The 18,637-nt window shown below is 40.6% G+C and overlaps 2 protein-coding genes across 5 annotated transcripts; one reads left to right on the forward strand and one right to left on the reverse strand.

The window, feature by feature from the left end:
- The first annotated feature begins 996 nt into the window (after positions 1-996).
- Positions 997-9,924, forward strand: LOC112557082. Of its 2 annotated transcripts, none has more exons than XM_025226708.1 (10): positions 997-1,032; positions 3,069-3,170; positions 3,292-3,829; positions 4,470-4,614; positions 5,156-5,249; positions 6,062-6,189; positions 6,929-7,074; positions 7,488-7,533; positions 7,768-7,919; positions 8,375-9,924. In XM_025226708.1, the coding sequence occupies exons 3-10, from the start codon at positions 3,813-3,815 to the stop codon at positions 8,484-8,486; spliced, it is 840 nt and encodes a 279-aa protein (XP_025082493.1). In that variant the 5' UTR covers positions 997-1,032; positions 3,069-3,170; positions 3,292-3,812; the 3' UTR covers positions 8,487-9,924. The 2 variants fall into 2 exon arrangements, with proteins under 2 accessions (XP_025082493.1, XP_025082494.1); XM_025226709.1 differs by having other exon boundaries at positions 6,932-7,074.
- LOC112557081 lies at positions 9,479-17,994 on the reverse strand. 3 transcript variants are annotated; one of them, XM_025226707.1, is made up of 8 exons: positions 17,574-17,994; positions 16,962-17,098; positions 15,065-15,837; positions 13,865-14,082; positions 12,915-13,457; positions 12,224-12,322; positions 11,583-11,941; positions 9,479-10,394 (listed from the first exon to the last, which is right to left on the reverse strand). In XM_025226707.1, exons 3-8 carry the CDS (start codon positions 15,818-15,820, stop codon positions 9,955-9,957), a joined length of 2,415 nt encoding a protein of 804 aa, XP_025082492.1. In that variant the 5' UTR covers positions 15,821-15,837; positions 16,962-17,098; positions 17,574-17,994; the 3' UTR covers positions 9,479-9,954. The 3 variants fall into 3 exon arrangements, with proteins under 3 accessions (XP_025082492.1, XP_025082491.1, XP_025082490.1); XM_025226706.1 differs by lacking the exon at positions 17,574-17,994 and adding an exon at positions 17,285-17,416; XM_025226705.1 differs by lacking the exon at positions 17,574-17,994 and adding an exon at positions 17,181-17,391.
- Between the last annotated feature and the right edge of the window lie 643 nt (positions 17,995-18,637).

Here is an 18,637-nt window from a genome sequence, read left to right on the forward strand (position 1 = left end):
CCTACTACTTTTGTCCTTCAATCCAACTATGACGTCAGCAAGATATGTATATTTCTTTTGAGTAGTGGAGAATCGAACACACGGCGCCTCATTATCGCACGAACTGCGCTCTGTCCTAAAGATAAAGAACAATGACATATTTTTTAAAATACTAACAAAAGTACGAGAAAAAGGTCGAGAAAGATAGGAGAGATAGAGAGAGATAAAGATTTGAATGTGAAGATAGTAAACCCTACTTAAAATTCTAAATGGAATGCTTATAAATATCAGGGTCAGACCGTTTTTGTCAGTTCCAGACTTGCTCGTCTCGCCCCACAGACAAACATGAGATCTCTTTTAATGGTTATTCTTGCCGTGCCGCTTGTTGTGGTCAGTTGCTGTTTCTGGTTCTTTCATAACTCTCAAGAGTAAACAAACACACAACTACGCAAACTTCTTCACGAAGAGACTATCATTCTTCTTTACACTTTTTTCTTTGTCTTTTAGTCTTTTTTGTTAACAGCATTTTGATATCTCATTTGCTACACATTTTAAAGGGTCTTTTGTTCTTTCTGTCAACTTTTAGCCCTCTTCGATATGCGGCACATTCGTTTTTAATCCGTAATGTCATTTAGTATTTATAAGCCTGTTTTTGTAATCAAAATATTATTTCTGAGTTAATTTTCGGTTGAACCCCTTGTACTTGACCTAGGTTTATAGGTGTTATTTTTCATTTCTGTACTTTTGCTATTCGTCTGTTTATACAATATTGGTTGTAGTATTAAATCTTCACATTATCTTTTGGTCTTATTCTGTCTAAAATAGTTTTGAGGACGTTTTATGTTTTTGTATTTTCTTTTTCAGTGCGTTCTTACCAGACACAATTAAAGGTTTTGTGTTATCTTTGGTCTACATAGTTTATCTCCACACTCTTTCCACTCTCTTAGTTTAATTCCTCTCAGTGTGAGAGCGTGCCCCGTGTCAGAATGTGTGTAATGAAGTTATTCTTATTTCCAGATCGCCGATGATGTTTTCTTCTTCGATCACACTGGAGTAAGTTGGTCATTGTTTCATCGTAACTAAGTCAGACATGAAGTAATATTGAGGTGCTTGTCACCGACACGTTCTCTTTTACACACACACACACGCGACGCATGCACGTCGAATCGAATAGTTTATCCAATCATCATTTTTTGTCTGTAGTGTGTAATGTAATAAAGTCTGACACCGTACTTTATGACAAATGTTGGCGATTTTTTTTTTTTTTTTTTGGTGGAGTCACATTCACCTTTGCCGAGCTATAAAAATGTACACCCAATGAACCATAAAGTCCCCCCCCCCCCAAATAAAAAATTTCTTTTTTCTACAATATCGTAATAAATAAATAAATTTATATGTACACTAATAAATGTTGAAATGCCCTCAAAAAAACACAATCAACACAACCGTGATCTGTTTATATTGAGGAAAACTAACACATCCATCTGATTAAGAAAAATAAATAAATGACAAGCGCATAGCTTGAGAAACCTGTTTATTAAAATATACCTTTGTATATGAAAAAAAAAAATCTTTCGAAGGCTAAATCTGAACTTTTTTCCCTTTGCTGTTCACATTTCAGGAAAGTGCGTACGGCTGTTACTGATTGTTCATATTGATTACTTTTTTTCGGTTTTATCTTAAGAGAGAAAATTTAACAGCTTTAATTAAATTGATCACCATAAACACATCTTAAGACGACATGCACTTTTCTGCAAAAAATAAATTTAAAATGCAACATGTATTTCGTAAACAGGACAAATACAGTGGAACCTCGGTTAGCGAACGCCTCGGATAGCGAATTTTTCGGTTAACGAACAAAAATTTCGCGAAAAATTTGCCTCGGATAGCGAACAAAATTTCGGATAACGAACAAAAATTTCGTTAAAAATTTGTCTCCGATAGCGAACAAAATTTCGGATAAAGAACAGCCACGTGAACCACACGTGACCGACCAGCATGTCAACATTCGCGCTCGAGACACAGTTACGATCGGTCGTTCCTTACCTGTGCGCATTATCTTATTTAGTGATTGTTGTGCTTTATTTTAATAAGATAATCCTCAATAATGGCTCCAAAGAAGATTAAGAGCAATAGTAGTGAGGTAATGACAAGGAAGCGGCCAACAATTGAATTGAAAAAGGAAATGATTTCAAAGTATGAAGGTGGCATGCGTCTGTCGTAATGCGATGTCGTATTACCGAAGAGTTTTACAAAAAAGACAGAAGCAACAGACACTGGACAAGATTTTTACTTTAACCTCAAAGCTACAGAAAAGGGAAGTCACCCCGATTTTATGTCATGTGTGCTCATGAAGGGGGAATTCAGGCAGTAATTCCACCCCTTCCTCCCCACACCTGCTTCCACCCACGCCGTCAAAACGGCAAGTTTTCTGTTGTTTAAATGCTTTCGTTGATGTTTTTATGTTAATTTAACTTCATTTATTTTGTATCATAACTGTTCTTATTAAACAAATACCTATATAGCCTGTAACTTTCAAATATCAGCGAGTCAACAGGGGCTGGGAACCAATTAAATCTATTTCCTTTATTTCTTATGGGAAAAATTGTTTCGGATAACGAACATTTCGGATAACGAACAACTTTCCAGAACGGATTAAGTTCGTTAACCGAGGTTCCACTGTATATACAGGCCTGTTCTTAGCCCCCGCGGGGCCCGAGGCAAAGGGCATGTGCGGGGCCCTCACGCCACGATCACACGGTTTTCCATATACCTAGTTACTATATCAATCAAAAGCACGGGGCCCCTTGAAGCGCGGGGCCCTAGGCAGATGCCTCGTCCGCCTGCCCCTAAGCACGGCCCTGAATATATATGTTTGTCTCTTACAGCACTGGAACCAAAGGTGACTACAAAGAATTGAACATTGTATTTTTGGGGTGACGACAAAGAGGATAATAATATGATACTAATTTAGAACTGTGTTTGTGGCAGTTAAGGACCGTTGAGTGACCAGTATAACCACTGAGTGACCAGTATAACCACAAACCTATACACGTCCATGATTATAACGATCGAGTGCTGTTTTCCAGAACGAGATGATACATCGTCTGAGTCAAGCATGCTACATCACGTTTCTCACTGCTGATCAGGTTGAAAATATTCATAACCCTACCACCGCAATGGAGATCCAGGTATATATAAGCTTTATCTGGGGTTGAACATTTTCAAAGCATTAATTTTATTTGTCTTATTTACTTGTTTTTTTTCTGGCGGGACAACTAGTATATAATGCGCTGTTTTCGTCTTCTTCAGGAACTGATGCGTGAGCATCAGAATGACCCAGCGAAGCTGACCCGACTAAGCCATGACGAAGCTTCCGATTTCGTGACCCATCATTGCCACGACAGAGCACTTTACATTGTCGCACAATAGGCTATAATCTTCGGAAAAGTATTAAATTGTGGATGAGAGGTGGGAGGGAGTTTCCATCCCTAAACAGCCGAGGACAGGCAAATCTATATTTAGGATGGGAATGTCCCTTTCCTCGGAAGAGATTGATCTGCATTAATATAGAAATTATTTTGTAAACGACGTGTTGTAATTAAAGATTTTCGAAATCTTATCAAGATTCTTATCGTGTGTGTGATTTACTTTGTGGCTGACTGCTATAGGTCCTACCTGCTTTTTTTCTGAGAGCTCTCGTGACTGATGGCGAGTATTGTGGAATGCGCATGCGCTTGTGACGTATTTGTTTACAAATGGCCGCTTAGGTTTCCGGACCTTAGATACATCACTAGTGTTCTCGGCTGATGATGTAAAACTATAGGACTGATATGGCCGATAATGCCAGGTAAGATGCCATAAAGTTCATGCTTCTGTGGTTATAATAACACTCTCCTTTTTAAAATGAGTATGGTCTATTTTTTTTTCTTTTGGGTAACCCAATGACGGAACTATAATGGCAGTCAGAAAGACTTCTGTTCTGATATGAAGCCTTGAATGTAGAATTACTTGAATTCTAAGTCATCTTCACGACAGAAGATTGAGAAAGTGTTATTAAAAATGGGTTCAATGGTAAGGCAACCCGTAAAAAGTGGATTTTTTTTCAGTAAAGTTTTAGGATTTGCTGTCAAACGTAACACCTGCTCATGTTTTTCTTTATAGGAAGTTTATTTTAATTTATGAATACAACCTTCACCATCATCCAACTTAATTACCCTTATTTGTAATGAACTCAGCCTAATCATTTGGTAGGTGTTTAAGGAAATCAAGGATCATTCTCAAAAAAAAGTGTAGACTAGATGTTTTCAAGCATCATGAGAAAAAGCTAAGAATTTTGTAGGTCGAATTTTCAGTATCTTAAGGGATCTATGCATAAGCAAGAGTAGATTAAAGTTAGTTTTGACTGCTAAAATTTAGATTACCAAAAAACTTATGAAAATATTTTATTCTTAGCAAAGATTTATTTATTTTTTTTTTTACTTTTACAGATCATCAGACAAAGGAACTTCGCCACAATCTGAGGATGCATACGAATCTGGTCCAAATGTCACTCATTCTTCCATCCCTTTTACTGTTGTCCAGTTCAGATCTCCACACAATGACTCTTCAGAGCACAGAGATCCAATTCCTCAGGTAAACTCTAACTGCTTTGAGGGTCTGTTCTACCTGTTCTTCCTAGCTGTTATGTCTAAAATTAAGATGCCAGATTTCTGGTCTGACCATCTGTCAGTATTACTGATTTTCGTATTTTGCTGCTCATTCATCATTCACATTTCTGAGACTGCTGAATGCTTCTAGCATACACAATTTCAGGGTGTCTTAGTTATGCTACTGAAAGGTCGGAGAGTCCAGAGTCCAAAGAGGCTATAAAAAACATGAACAAAAAGAAAACCCATCTTTGTAGTGGTGTGTCCTACTATTTTGCTTTTAAAAGTAATTTATATTTTCACTCAGTCTGTTGATAAGTGTGGCAATCAAAATCACAGGTAGAGCATGGAACTTGTCACTACATGCTTTTAGGATTTGGCAAATTATGAGCACATCCCAAACTGATTAAGTTCTGCCTTTAGAGCACTGAACAAAATGTTCACATGCTGTTTTATTAATGCCTAAAGGAAAACATTTCTTTAACATAAGAATAAAAGTTTTCTTAAAGCATTGCTTTTGTTTTCAGCTGCCATCCAGAAATTTTCAGTTTTCCTTGTGGCATGACCTCAAAGAGTGTGACGTTCATGGGAGTCAGCTAAAGGCTCCTCGCATCAGGAGAGGTAGGCACTTCATAGAAGGTAATTTTTTTTTCTTTTTAGGGGGAAAGGGGAGATGTTTTTTTTTGAAAAATTTAGTAAGAAGATTCAGAGCATATGTAAATGCTATGCATGCAAGACCTCCCTTGCACTATTTTTCTGCAAATAATACTTAATGGAATTTTGAATACAGTTTTATGACTTAAAACTTGTGATCTCAGACTTATCAAATGTCCTTATAACAAGCTACATCAGCCAATCACATATAGACACTTGGGCATCATTTGTCAGAAATACCTCGGGAAGGAGCATTGAAACTCCCATTATACTCATAATTTGAACCATTTCTAGCTTACTGCCTGCTGCCTACTTGCCTTGGGACTGACTTTTACCTTCAATATGAGTTTTTGTGTATCACCTTTGAAATCATTTGACATCACCTGCTTGCCTGAGAAAATACCAAGTCAACAAGCAACAGAATATTGTCCAGGCAATCATTTCTAAAACATAGCTCTGGGGCTGATCATAAAGACCACAATTTTTTCATAAGCCTATGCAAAGGAAAACTGAAGCTAGTTAGTGATGTAGCAGGAACTCTTTGACATGAAGTGTGTCGAGCAATGCCAAACATTCATTATCAATCTGGCCACCTGACCAGCAGGATCCTGATTATAGCTTGTAGCCTATGGTTTATGAAAAGGATGTAAACAGACTTGTCTTGACTGCTTCCTACCTGTGAAAGCAGGGTGCATATGAAACACTGGCTTTGTCTGTGTGTGTAAAGATCTGTAAAGGTTCTGTTCCAGTTTAACTGGCTTTGTGTGTGTGTTTCCCAGGGCCAGCAGAAAAAGATAAGGCATTTTACCTGATGACAGATGAGAAGAACTCCAGAATCCATCATGACATCCATGGTCGCCACAAAGACACCCACAGAGATAATCTTGAGAGCTGGGAAGTTGCTCAGGTATATAACCAGTCTACATGACAAGATGGTATTTATATTAGTGACTGGGTTTTTCAAATTACAGTATTAAATTCTGCAGTTAAATGAATTTGGCTGTTGGTGAAAAGATGAACATAAAAAGTTCATCACTGTTCCTTTCTATGAACTTTGTTTTAAACAGGGTCATATGGTCATTCTTGTCTCAGAATAGATTTAAGCAAGGCGTCATATGTGGTTGTGGTATTTTGTATAGGAGTGAGGAAGTCATTATGTCATAAGTGAAGGTAGGTAGTAATTTAGCAGGATGCTGCTTTCCCAAACCAGTGATTATACCTACCATGATTGGACACTAATCTTTGAATTGCATAGTGTTTGCCTGAAGTCCCTGGGTTGATATGGGATTAATCAGGTCCCTTTAAAAATGAAGGAGTGGGCCAACTTATCTGTGTGGTTATTGCAAAACTCCAAAACACTTATTGGCAGATTTATTGATGTTCATTTCTATTTCACCTTAAGGCCTGCAGTAGCTTTTTTTCTCACGTTTTAGAAACTCAAAACCGATGAGGACTTCTGTAGTTGTGGGCTCATTTTTACTTGTTGTTAACATCATTGTGTTATGCAAGTCTTTTGCTCATGGTGCACTTAAAAACAACTGAAATTAAGAGCTTGAATAATCCTTGCACTTTTCATAGAATGACTTCTGAATGCATCTTGATTGAGAGGAAGTTATTCTAGTATATTTAATTTTTGTTGCATCAAGCAGCTGGCCAGCTTTCCTTCACAGGACCTGCATCATGGATATCAGAAATCAAATCTCAGTCGGATTCTTGGCCGCCTGAAACAAGTGACATATCTCAATTTGCGTGACAATGCACTCGTTGACCTCAGCTCGTTTACATTTCCCTGGTATGTCTAGACTAAATCACTACAAAATTGTATGACGATTTTTCTGTATAGAAAAATTATTTTTGTAGTCAAAGAAAATCTGGAAAAGATGATTTTTCTCGTGAGGATTTCACCCAGATGATAAATGCGAACATGTTTTGGCATAAAAAGAATTACAGTTAACTGTCAAAGCTATTTTCAGTCACTATCGTAGATCTCATTTTAAAATTATTTTATTTAATTAAATTATTCAAGATTCTGATCTAAACATCTTTTCACTTAATTTATCATCAAAAAAGCATATTTAGATGCAGTGGGGGTGCATGTTTGATTACATGGCATGATTATGAAGTGTTATTTGTGTGTATAAACTATGATTTTTTCAACTGACAGTTTTGTAATGTTTGGTGAGATCAAGATATTCTGTTTTTCAGCTGTGAATATTTGAACCTCAACAACAATTTTTTAACATCATTCAAGGTAAGGTGTAAGTAATGAACAAGTGGTAAAAACAACATATAGCTAGTATGACAGATGCATGTATTCTGTTATTGGTAAAATTGTTAATACTAAAACTTGATTACCTTCTACGCTGATTAAAGTTTCCATTTTGCAATCACTTATATTGTGAGAAAGAGGATGACTTTGAGCATCAGGATGGTATTATTTCTCAAAAGAAAATTGTCTCCTTTTTGGTTTTTCTTTTTCTTGTAGAAGCTTCCAAAAATCAGTCGTGTGAAATATTTGACTATGTTGGACAATGACATCACTAACTTTAATGGTCTGTCTGATCTTCGCTCAACTCCTTTAGAAGAACTCTTTTTACTGGGCAACCCAGTTGCCTTTCAGATTGGTTACCGCCAAAGGTGAGTTTTATTTGGTTGTCATTTGTGCATGTTGACAGATCTATCTTTGACATTTAGTTATGTATCTGGCCCCTGTTCCCGCAAAAGAGATTATTGAAAACGTAATTTAATATGCATTTGTCATAACATTAACTTACATGAGCAATGCATAAAAGGAGGTATCCATGTAGTTGCTGTATATCTGTATTCAGCTATAAGTAAACATCAATGTGGATTAAAATGTGTAAATTTTATCTGTATATTAAGCCTGTTAGTTTTTCTGGTGGAATAGTGCAACTATACTAGATTGTGAGCAATGTATAATAACTGTTAAATATTTTGATTATTATCTATGGCAGTCATTATATTGTATGGGATATCTAAGCGAATCACCACTAAAATGGTTGGGGGAGATGTGTGTATGCATGGATGTCTTTTACAGCTGATGTACGTTATGATTTCTTTCTGATGTACAGGGTATTTGCAATATTACCTGGCCTCAAGTTCTTAGATGGAGTGGCAAAACAAGATGAAGACTCAAAACCACCTCCACCTGATGAAAAGCCATCTAGCTGTGTTGTTTCTTGAATTATAATGTTCATGGAAAAAAGGCTAAGGCAGGCGAAGCAAACTATACAAAACTGATTTTAAGTACTCACTGCTGCAACAAGGAGTCATCCTGGGTTAAAGGACTTTGATGCAACTTACAAGAGACCAATAAAGATTGTTTTTAAAACTTACCTGGGAAATGAAGGATAAGCAGGGTGTGCTGTAAGTGACAAGGTGGGCATTTTACTTTTTTAAAATGGAATTTACAAGAGGGTGTTTGCAATATTGCCAATATAAACATTCAGAAGAATGCTAAATAAAAAATATTTTTTGGACTCGTTAAAGCAGCTGTTTTGATAGAAATATATCCTCTAGCTTTTGTAATCTTTTGTGCTAAGACACTAGAGAAAATAATCTGTGAAGAAATCAACTGCTGAACTGTCTCTATATGCATTCATCAAATTCTAATGCAACCAATGACATGACTAGTTGGACAAGAGTGCTGAAAGTGCATATATTTGTGTACTGTGTTTTTGAAATACACATTTTTCTACATGTGTCTTATAAGGTTTAATAGCATGCTAAGCATTCTGGTAATATTCAAATAATTGGTTTGTAGTGATTTGATTTGAAGGCCTGTATTTTTCTTATCACATTATGAATGCTGTTGTCCAGTTAAATCATCACTACAGCAGTGTGCTAAGCACCATTATTATATATGAAATAGTATCCAAGAGCTTAGGAAAAAATCTTTAATTGGTGGCATGATTATTTTCTGTAATATTTCTGCTGCCTTGATTGAGTCATGCATCAGTGACATCCAGCAGCCATGTCAATATATATATATTTGTAAGAATTGGGTAGGCTGCTGATGCATGCATTACATACGTTGAAATAAGTGCACAATCTGTCCAGTATTTGTAGCTTTATGACTATTGTGAGAAACAAGAAAAAGCAGTTGTGTTTACTCAACTCCAAAGGTGGGTTTGAGACTCATGCCTGTGACTGAAAAGTTCTTTGTCCACCCAGTCATCAGTGAATATATTTTAATTTTATTCATTTCATTTTATCAAGAAATGGTGGTAGTGAAAAGATGAGTTCTGCCTTCCACACTCTGAACCATAGGCACAGGGATCCACTACTACAGTTCTGTCCATGGACACAGTAATCCACTACCACAGTTCTCTGCCGTTAGGAACAGTAATCCACGACGACAGTTCTCTGCCCTTAGGCACAGTAATCGACTACTACAGTTTTCTGCCACGATAATCATTATGCAATGGGACTTTTGAATTAATCATTTTTGTGAAAGAAAATTGTTAAGGTAGATCATCACCCGTAATTTACCTGCTGGTCAGGATTGCAAGGTGTTATTTTCACCTATCATGCATACTTTTACTTTATTTTTTTGTTATTGTGGTGACATAGATGCATCTTAAGTATTTCTAATTAAAAAGTGCATGGTATAGTGATTGTCTTTCTGCCTTTTTCATTTTCAAACGTTAAGTCAAACATGTTCGTTTTGCTTGACGACAATAAGCTGGGTGGTGCATCTGGACATTGCATACACTCTGTCGTACTTATCCAGCTGGGCGTCGCTCAGATCGTCGTCTAAGCCATCAATTCTTCCAGGCAGCCACACGACAACCTTACGCTCCAGCCCAGAGACGGCGCCTCTGTGAGCCAGTGTCACGCAATCGGTCCTCGCGCGTGCCACTTCTTCTACCTCGCGGCTCAGCTCCTCAGACCCATAGTTCCTGTTCCGGACCACGCGCAGGCGCGCAACACCTGCTTCACGCAGACCCTGCACCAAGCCGTTTGCCGGCTCAGTAACTGCCCCTGTCTCATCTCTGATATCATCATGAATCTGCGAAAAGCTGTTGGTCAGTATAAACACGTCGCCGTACTGAAGCTTCTGGGGAGATGGACCTGAAGGCTCGCCTGTCTCTGTCAAGAGAGAGAGAAATAGGGGTGGGGGGTTAAAATAGTTTAAAAAAGTCAAACTAGTGAGCACTTAAGGGATCAAAGCTTCAAAACATGTATTCACATCAAAATATACAATATATAATAGAAACCCCGGATTTTCTCTTTTCTGGCTTCTAGGTGTAGACGAGTTATAAAATATTTCCAACTTTTACAGCAGGTTGGACAAAAATTGGGGTTGGAAAGTATAGCAGGTTTACTTTTCATGGGTGCGATTTACGGTGGTCGTCGGGTCAGTTTCTAAAAGACTCCCCTTTAAACAATAATAAATGAACACGTACAGATGTAGAAGCATATGATGTCCAAATCATAAAACTGTTTCGTGAGTGCTTGCGTGAGTGTGTGACTAAATGTTAGGTAAATTGACATCCTTTGTCGGATTTTTGCAGGAGTACTAATTTCGTTGGGAACGTCTTAAGCTTTGTTTGGTTTCTTAACTTTTTTTCTGGAATATCGTTATTTTAATGTTTATGTTACACATCATACGCTGTAACTGGGGGTACCCAAAATAATGAACCAATCAAAAATGAGCGGTCAGTCTCAGTTAGCAAAGAGATATTAACAATAAAGTAAGGTTAAGAGCTTCAGAATTTTGCAAAAGTGAAGCCATGCCTGTCAAATACTAAGTGAATAAGCTTTACTCAAAAATGTAATGGTAACAAATAACAATATAATTTTAATCGAAAGAATTCACGAAAGAAATCAACCCGGGCAACTTCAGCTACCGCTGCTGGGTATACTTAGATCAGGGGGTCCTAAGTGTCTGCAACCCCAAGGAGCGCAAGATGGAATTTCAAGATGTGCGACAAAGAGTTGCTTCTGGTTTTACCTAAAATTTTTCTGAATAATTTAGAATCTGACTGCTCGGTTTATATTCGCACTCTGTGCATTGAGTTAAAAGCTTATTATTTTAAGTTCAATTGGTTTATCCGCATTATTGTGTTTGGTTCAAAAATTAGAAATGGAACTTCTTCCTCTTCAAATGTTATATTACTTTTGTAGGGGGTGAGAACAAGCATTTCACAGGGGTGTGGGGTATAGAGAAGTTTTGGAACCACCGAAGGATCGCATAGGTAGGGTGAGTGCGTGGAGCTGATACTTGCTTCAGTAGCCATGACAACACTAGTGCGAAAGACTGTACAGTGTACTTGCCAGTGTCTCCGACACCCAGCTGATGCAGCTGTTCTGCGATGCGGCGCCCGCACTCCCGACAGTCCAGGGGCCAGGCAGCCTCGTGACCTTGCCCGCTGTGCACTAGGGTCACAACGTTCAAGCCGTCATGTGACGTACGTACTTCTTGCTCGGAATAGTCGGCGATGTGTTTTAACTCTGAAAGTCCCACCTTTACTTGCTGCAACACCTTCGGGGCACACCTCAAGGGCAATGTTAGGCGCACCGTCTCTAGCTCCTCGGGAGTGTTGAGGTGCGCCAGCGAGGCGGCCCAGATGTGAGCGCCGGGAACTCGTTCACACAACAGCTTGACGAAGCGAAGCCACTTGCCTGACAGATTGCTGAAGTTAGAGAGTCGTAAAGTTAATCTGATTAATTAAAAACCAATTAAGAAGACTTAAACACACCCATCAATATTCACGTAATTTTCTACGACTGGCCCAACCTCCCAATCAAACTGGTATTTTTTAAAAGATTTTCGGCACGTAGGTCTTACAACAAACAAATGCACTACAGATTATTACTTACGTTTTTATTAGTAGTTTTCGCGAAGCATATTAAACAAATAAACCGCTTAATTGTGAAAAAGATTAGAGGTTTTGTAGACAAAACACGTGTTTTACCTGTTTGTTTTCAAAGGTTGTTGAGAGCTGTCATCACTACCTTCTTGACACTTTGCACCTCCCACATCCGTGGACTCCTGCCCTGCGGTTGGAGGATGCCTGCGTAAGAATACACGGGTACATATATGGGTATGTTTGTTTCAATCTGACAATTTAATCAAAAGCTCTCGGATGTGAGCAAGGTTCGGTGTAGTGGACCTGTTACGGAGCCTATTCGAGGTCCTGTACACACTTTTCCCTGATAACGCGGTGTGACGTGATAACATGGTTGAAGGTGAAATAGATAATAGTTAACACAGCAGCAGTGATAATCTGTTAGCAAGACTGTGCAAGCAGTATGGCCTCACACCTACATATGTTTGAGATCTCTGATATATTCTCGGCTATTTAAATGTAAGCAATAGTTTCAGCTGACCTAAGAAATATGTTCCGATTATTAAGGCTGAGATGCCTATCAAGTCGCGAAGGATTGGATTGATCTTTATGCACGTAAGCCACGATGGATAAGGATCTATGATATAATACCCCATACACGTTGCGTTAAATAAGGATCCATGATCTACATGCGCCACAAATATACTGGAAAATATCTATGATCTTCACATATAACACTAGATAAAGATCCACAAAATACATATCCCACACACGTCACAATTTCATTCGCATACATCCAGCGACAGGGTCAACCTACTCGTTCTTCAGCTTGAACTCGTCCAGCAGGACGAACACTTCACCGTCTTTCTTCGCGACCTCCACGAGGGTCTGCACGGCAACCTCGACGTCCTCGTCGTTGTCATAGAAGTTAAAGGAATGAAGAACCGGGCTGCCAGGCGTTTGCCTTACAGAAGCCAAATCCTCCCTCGTGTTATCATCGCCGCTGAAGACGGTCGGTGACTCCATGTTCTGCACGAGGTTGTCTTGCAGCTGCTGATGGATGAGGCAGGCGGCGGCCAGGCTGTGACCCCACGTACTGATCACGTGGACGTCACGCCCTGTGTACAGCCATTGCAACCCCACCAGCACCAGCATCAAGGTCTTTCCCGTGCCGGGAGGGCCTGCCAGGAAGACCCTGCAGGGCGGTGCCGACAGGAGGCTGACCTGATCGGGGGTCAAGGTCAGCATGGCCTGTCGCCTGCCCATTTCGGACACGGCCTGCCCCTCCGTCCGCACCTGCACCTGCACACGAGGGCTGGTGACGCATGCCACGCTGATGGTCGTGGCCGGACCGCAGAACCTGGGAGAAGACTTTTTTTTTTAATTTAAAGGCAGCGACGTAGACACTTCATTTATGAGGTGCAACTTGTCATATACGTGACGAAGCTTTTTATGTGAACATCGGATAGAAAGAACCGTTTTTTTTTTGTTTTTTTTTTGTTTTGTTTTTTTGGTACATATGCAACAATATGGGAATGTGACACTATGATGATATACTGTTAAGGAATATCCCTAAGATCACGAGAAAGCAATAAATGACTGGACTGCAATTTCTGCTATCTTTCTCTCCTAGTCGTCTGTCCAATCGTTCATCTCTCTTTTCTTTCTCTTTCTCACCTTCCACAGACTTTGATTTCTCCTCCCAACCTTTTATTCCCGCCCTTGCACTGGGGTCGAAACTAATTCTGTGCCGGAGCTAGAGGTTACCTCGCCAGAAGGAGCTCGTACACGTCCATGGCTATGCCCGGCCTACCACTCATCTGATGCTGCCACCAGTCCCCAAGCTTTGAACCTGCAGGCCACTCTTTGCCATCAGGGGCTAAGAACTCGTCGCGGCATAAACAGAGCCTGGCTGCACGTTCCGCATCTTCCGCATCTTCCGCATCTTCCGCATCCGGACTGAGACACGAACGCAGGTTTTCCAGCTACAGTGCGAAACAATGGCATCAACAGTTTTCACGAAGGTCTACAAGGACATCCGGTACAGAGACAGGATAAAACCCCAAATCATGACAAACATACGGGACATCTAAACGTGAGGGAAGTGTTTCTGTACACGTATACATATTAATAGCAGCGTTTAGTCAAATATACATTTCAAAAATAAAAGGTATTTTTCATCGGCTGTTGTTGTGCAGGATACTAATATCAAATCAGAAATCCTCCTCATATTTTATTATGTTGTTGTTTTGGGAGGAAGGTTCCATCTGGGGCCGTAGTTCAAGAGTCAAGAGTAAGTCGCTTCCCCAGGGCAAAATGGGGATTCCCCATGTTGCCCCAGGGCAACGACTTACCCTCGTTTTGTAACAACGGAGCTGGGAGTAAAAGAATTAACCACGGTCAAAGCTACTTCACCGACCTTATTGGACTCAATCTCTTCCACGAATTATTCAAACTGTTCCTATACCATGAGCCGATGCGTTTAATCGACTTGCTATCTTCGTAAGGGTCAGATTATATAGAACAGGGGTGGAAAACGGATAATTTTGTAAGGTCCGCGAATGATATTATGGCTATCGAAATGGCCCTTGGAGGAAGAAAGGTTTGCCATCCTGATATAGAGTATCCTATCTCTCTCTCCTTGAGACACGAAATGTGGCATATAACATTATGTCTGATACTCAGTGCAAAGGCAATGCTGTAAAAGTAAAATAATGTATTAAAAATCAAATTCCAAATAAAGAAAGATATCTATTTTGCAACTGTTATCTGCCATTGCTGTGCATGCTTTCCCCCACTATTCGGAAAAAAACGGATATTGTGTCTGGAGTATTTAATAAAAGGCAGATTTACTCTCTGTTTAAGAGAGACAGAGGCAAAAATGTGTAATAGCGAACACACACACAAAGAGTGAAAAATGTGGGGAAAAAATCGGAAGAATAGACAGAAAAACATTGAAAATCTCACCAATTCCTTATCATCTGTCAACGTCTGCTGCAATAAGCGTCTTTCGACGAAAGGTAGTATCAAGGTCATGGTCACTGGTACCTTTAAGTCTTCAGTCAGGTAAGCAATGATCTGCCTTCTTCGTTCTATCTGCTTCACAGCCTCCTTTACTCTTTGGCGAACATCTCTCTGTTCTGGGCAGCGGTTGGCTCCGACTGACTTGATCTCTCCTACTAGAATCCCGTGCTTGGGGTGGATGAGAATAATATCAAAATCTTCGTGATAATAATGGAGGTCACAGGGACGGCGAAAGTTGACTGCCTCTTTCTTCAAGGCACCCATTTTCTCGCACCGTTGGCCCTCCGTAGTTCGTGAAGTCTCTCTGAGGTAGTCGGCGCAGCGCAGAAGAGAAATAATGAACATGCCTTCCCCGCGCTTTTTTCCGAATTTTTTCAGGTGATTCAGAACCATCTCCTGGGCGGAATCATCCCGCAGGTCACTGTCCTGCACACGTTGGGGGCTACAGGTGTCGGAAGCGATGGAGTCGAGCTGTCGTCGAGATCTCTGCAGGAGGGACTTCCGCTGCTCTTCTGGTGTAACTGGCATCAGCACAGACACACCACCAATGGTCTTTGGTATGTAAGGTACTTTCCTGAAGTGCACTGGCGGCAGCATGTACAGCTTGGTGCGATAGTCTGGATAGTATCTGTTAATCCATTCTAGCCAGCAGCTCTCGAACTGCTTGGCGTCGTTTGCTGGACAGGCGGTGGCCGCCATGACAGAGCTCGTGGATTCTGACAGAAAAGTAAGAGGGCAGGTAAAGTGATTTCTTTCTGATATGTTCGACCCCTTTGTCAAATTTTACTGTACACATACGAGATATGGATTCCGAAAGAGGAAATGCTAAACGGGAATAAAGTTCATGAAGATGAAATACTATCAAAGGGTCCTTCACATCATCTACAAAGACCACACCATTGAGTACAAATCGGGCAAATAATTGCTGGTGTTGTAGTGAAAAGACGTAGACTGACATGTTCTGGGCATATCACGTGTGACCCAGCAGGAAAAAGTACGAGTCTTCCAAAATAAAATAAATGAATATTCTAAAGTGGACTGGCATGTCATTTAGCATTTCTAGGTAATGGGAGAAAATAGAGAAAGAGCGAGCTGACAGTATTGTCAGGTAAGTGCTCACACAGCAAACAGGGGGGGGGGAATTGGTGTTTTACGCCGTGTCAGCAGCTAAGGCTATATCACGGCAAGCAGCCAGCCCTGTAAACAGATGCCACGTGCAGAGAAAGAACAACGTGCCCGAGACGAGAAATGAACTCAGGGCAGCCAACCTTCACTGTATTGGTGACAGGCGCTAACAGCGCTAACCGTTGCGCCACCGGACCGCTCCAGCAAACAGGGCTATGGGAGTGATGGCAATGACAATCATTATGATGACGAAGATGATTGCATGGTCATTAACAGGATACTAACAGCAGGACCAATGGTTACAGGATCCTGATGGAGGATTCCAACAGTAGATACTAAGAACGGTTGTTCTGAGTTCAGAAAATAGCGGGCAGTCTATAATACACAAGGGAGACTACTGACGTAGAACCAGGCAAGGGAGACATATAGAGGAAATGGGGCGGGAAGATTGAGAGAAAGAGAAAAATAAGCCCAAGTCAACGTCGAGGAGTAGTGATGTCTCCGAGCCACCTGTCACGTTACACAACACAAATAGTTGGTCATATGAACAACCTAACAGTATCTAGTTAATCTTTGCGAGTGCCACCCAGTTTTTCCTTCCATGTCCGTTATCCTCTATTTCTTTCTTTCCCCAACTACCTCAAATACAAATTAACTACACCATACTTCGATCAGCCTCAACGGTAGCAGCGCATAAGAAATAATTTATCATTACCTTTACCACTGGTAATTAATTCCAGCCTCAGATGTTTGAGCAGCGCTCGATACACGCCTCTCACAGTACGCTACCTGGGCTGACCTGTCAACAGTCATACCACCAGGGTGTCTCTGGGATATCACATGAGAGAGGTCCTTTCAAAGAAAAAAAAAGAAAGATTAGACAGGCTAAACGCAAATCCAGTGCAGCAATTTCTAAATCTAACCTTTGACCCACTTTTATCTGCGTGCAGTCCTTCGCGAGACCAGCGTGTGCGGGCATGTCTCCAGAAAATAAACACACTCACACGTATACACTATCCAGTACAGAAAAGTGCATACATGGACAAAGTGCGACAATAAGGCTGAAACTAATTTCGTCTCTCGGTATGTACGCCACACAACGAACGCGTCCCACCACGAAAGGCGGAAGGATATACTGCGCTTCGACATTGGCCTACAAGTGACATCGAGGCTGCAAAGGTCAAGGACGCAACCAACGCTGCGTCGATTCCGGGAAATCTCCGAGATGTTGCACTAAGAAGTTTAAAAGGGTTATAACATAAATACAGCTATTTTTATGTACAGAATTGTGGCTACTATCGAAATATATACAGAAATACATTTATACCTGTTGTGGTTATCACTGTTCGTGCCGGCCAGTTCCTTGAAACTGAATGGTGTAAATTCCCCTTGCTGTATAATTGTAGCCCGTATTGTGTTCCAGAAAGGCCAGTGATCCGGGTTTTTCCCCCTCCTATTACAGGTTTTCCGTCAGAGATTTTCTCCGTGAGTTACGTGAGTCGAAACACTACCCTGTGGTAAGCATGGCCTAAGGACTCGGAAGCGGTGTGTAGACCCGTCAAAACTTTCTTACCCTTTTACCACCGTTGCCTTATAACTACCACCCTAGGGGTAAAGCTACGTGTGTGCGGTATCCTAAACACCACTTGATAACTTCAAAAACTAGATGACATTGCAAAAACTGCCGTGTGACTGACAGCCAATATACCGCCTGAACTGGGCGTCCTCCTTTTCCCCAACTCTAGCAACAGAGAAGACACGTTGTCTGCCCCTTACGGAGTTTCGTCAGTGACACGCTTTTGTTGTCTAGTGTCGGTACTCCCGGACTTTATGGCGCTGAATCATACCTTAGGCCACTAGTCAGTGCTCGGGGTCGCCAATGATTTAAATATTGTACTATTTTTGAGGTCACTCTGGTTTCTTGCCTTTTGATCACTTCTTCCGTGCAACTCCCATGGTCTTTGAAAGCATTTTCCATAGCGAGTCATCTCCAGGGTTGTCCATGGGACATATTTTTCTATCCCATCCCATGGCAATTTATGCCTGTCCCATCCCACGGGATGTTTCCCATGGGATTCCCATGGTATTAACAATCCTATGGACAACACTGAAAACCACTTTTCGGCTTTTGTTCTATAATTCCTGCTACTTCACATACAATAGATGATTCAGAGGAAAGATTTAAATCCTTGATGAATGAAATAACAGTAAATTTATTTTGCAATATCAAGTATCGACTACCATGGGAAATACAAATGTGTGCTGTCCCATCCCATCCCATCCCATGGGACGTTTCCCATGGGATTCCCATTCCTATGGACAACACTGGTCATCTCAACTCGTCGTGATCTTCCCACGTCGTGGTTTTCCCTGTGTTCAAATGTTCCGACG

The sequence above is a fragment of the Pomacea canaliculata genome, linkage group LG2 (assembly GCF_003073045.1).
Source record: "Pomacea canaliculata isolate SZHN2017 linkage group LG2, ASM307304v1, whole genome shotgun sequence".
Taxonomy (NCBI): domain Eukaryota; kingdom Metazoa; phylum Mollusca; class Gastropoda; order Architaenioglossa; family Ampullariidae; genus Pomacea; species Pomacea canaliculata.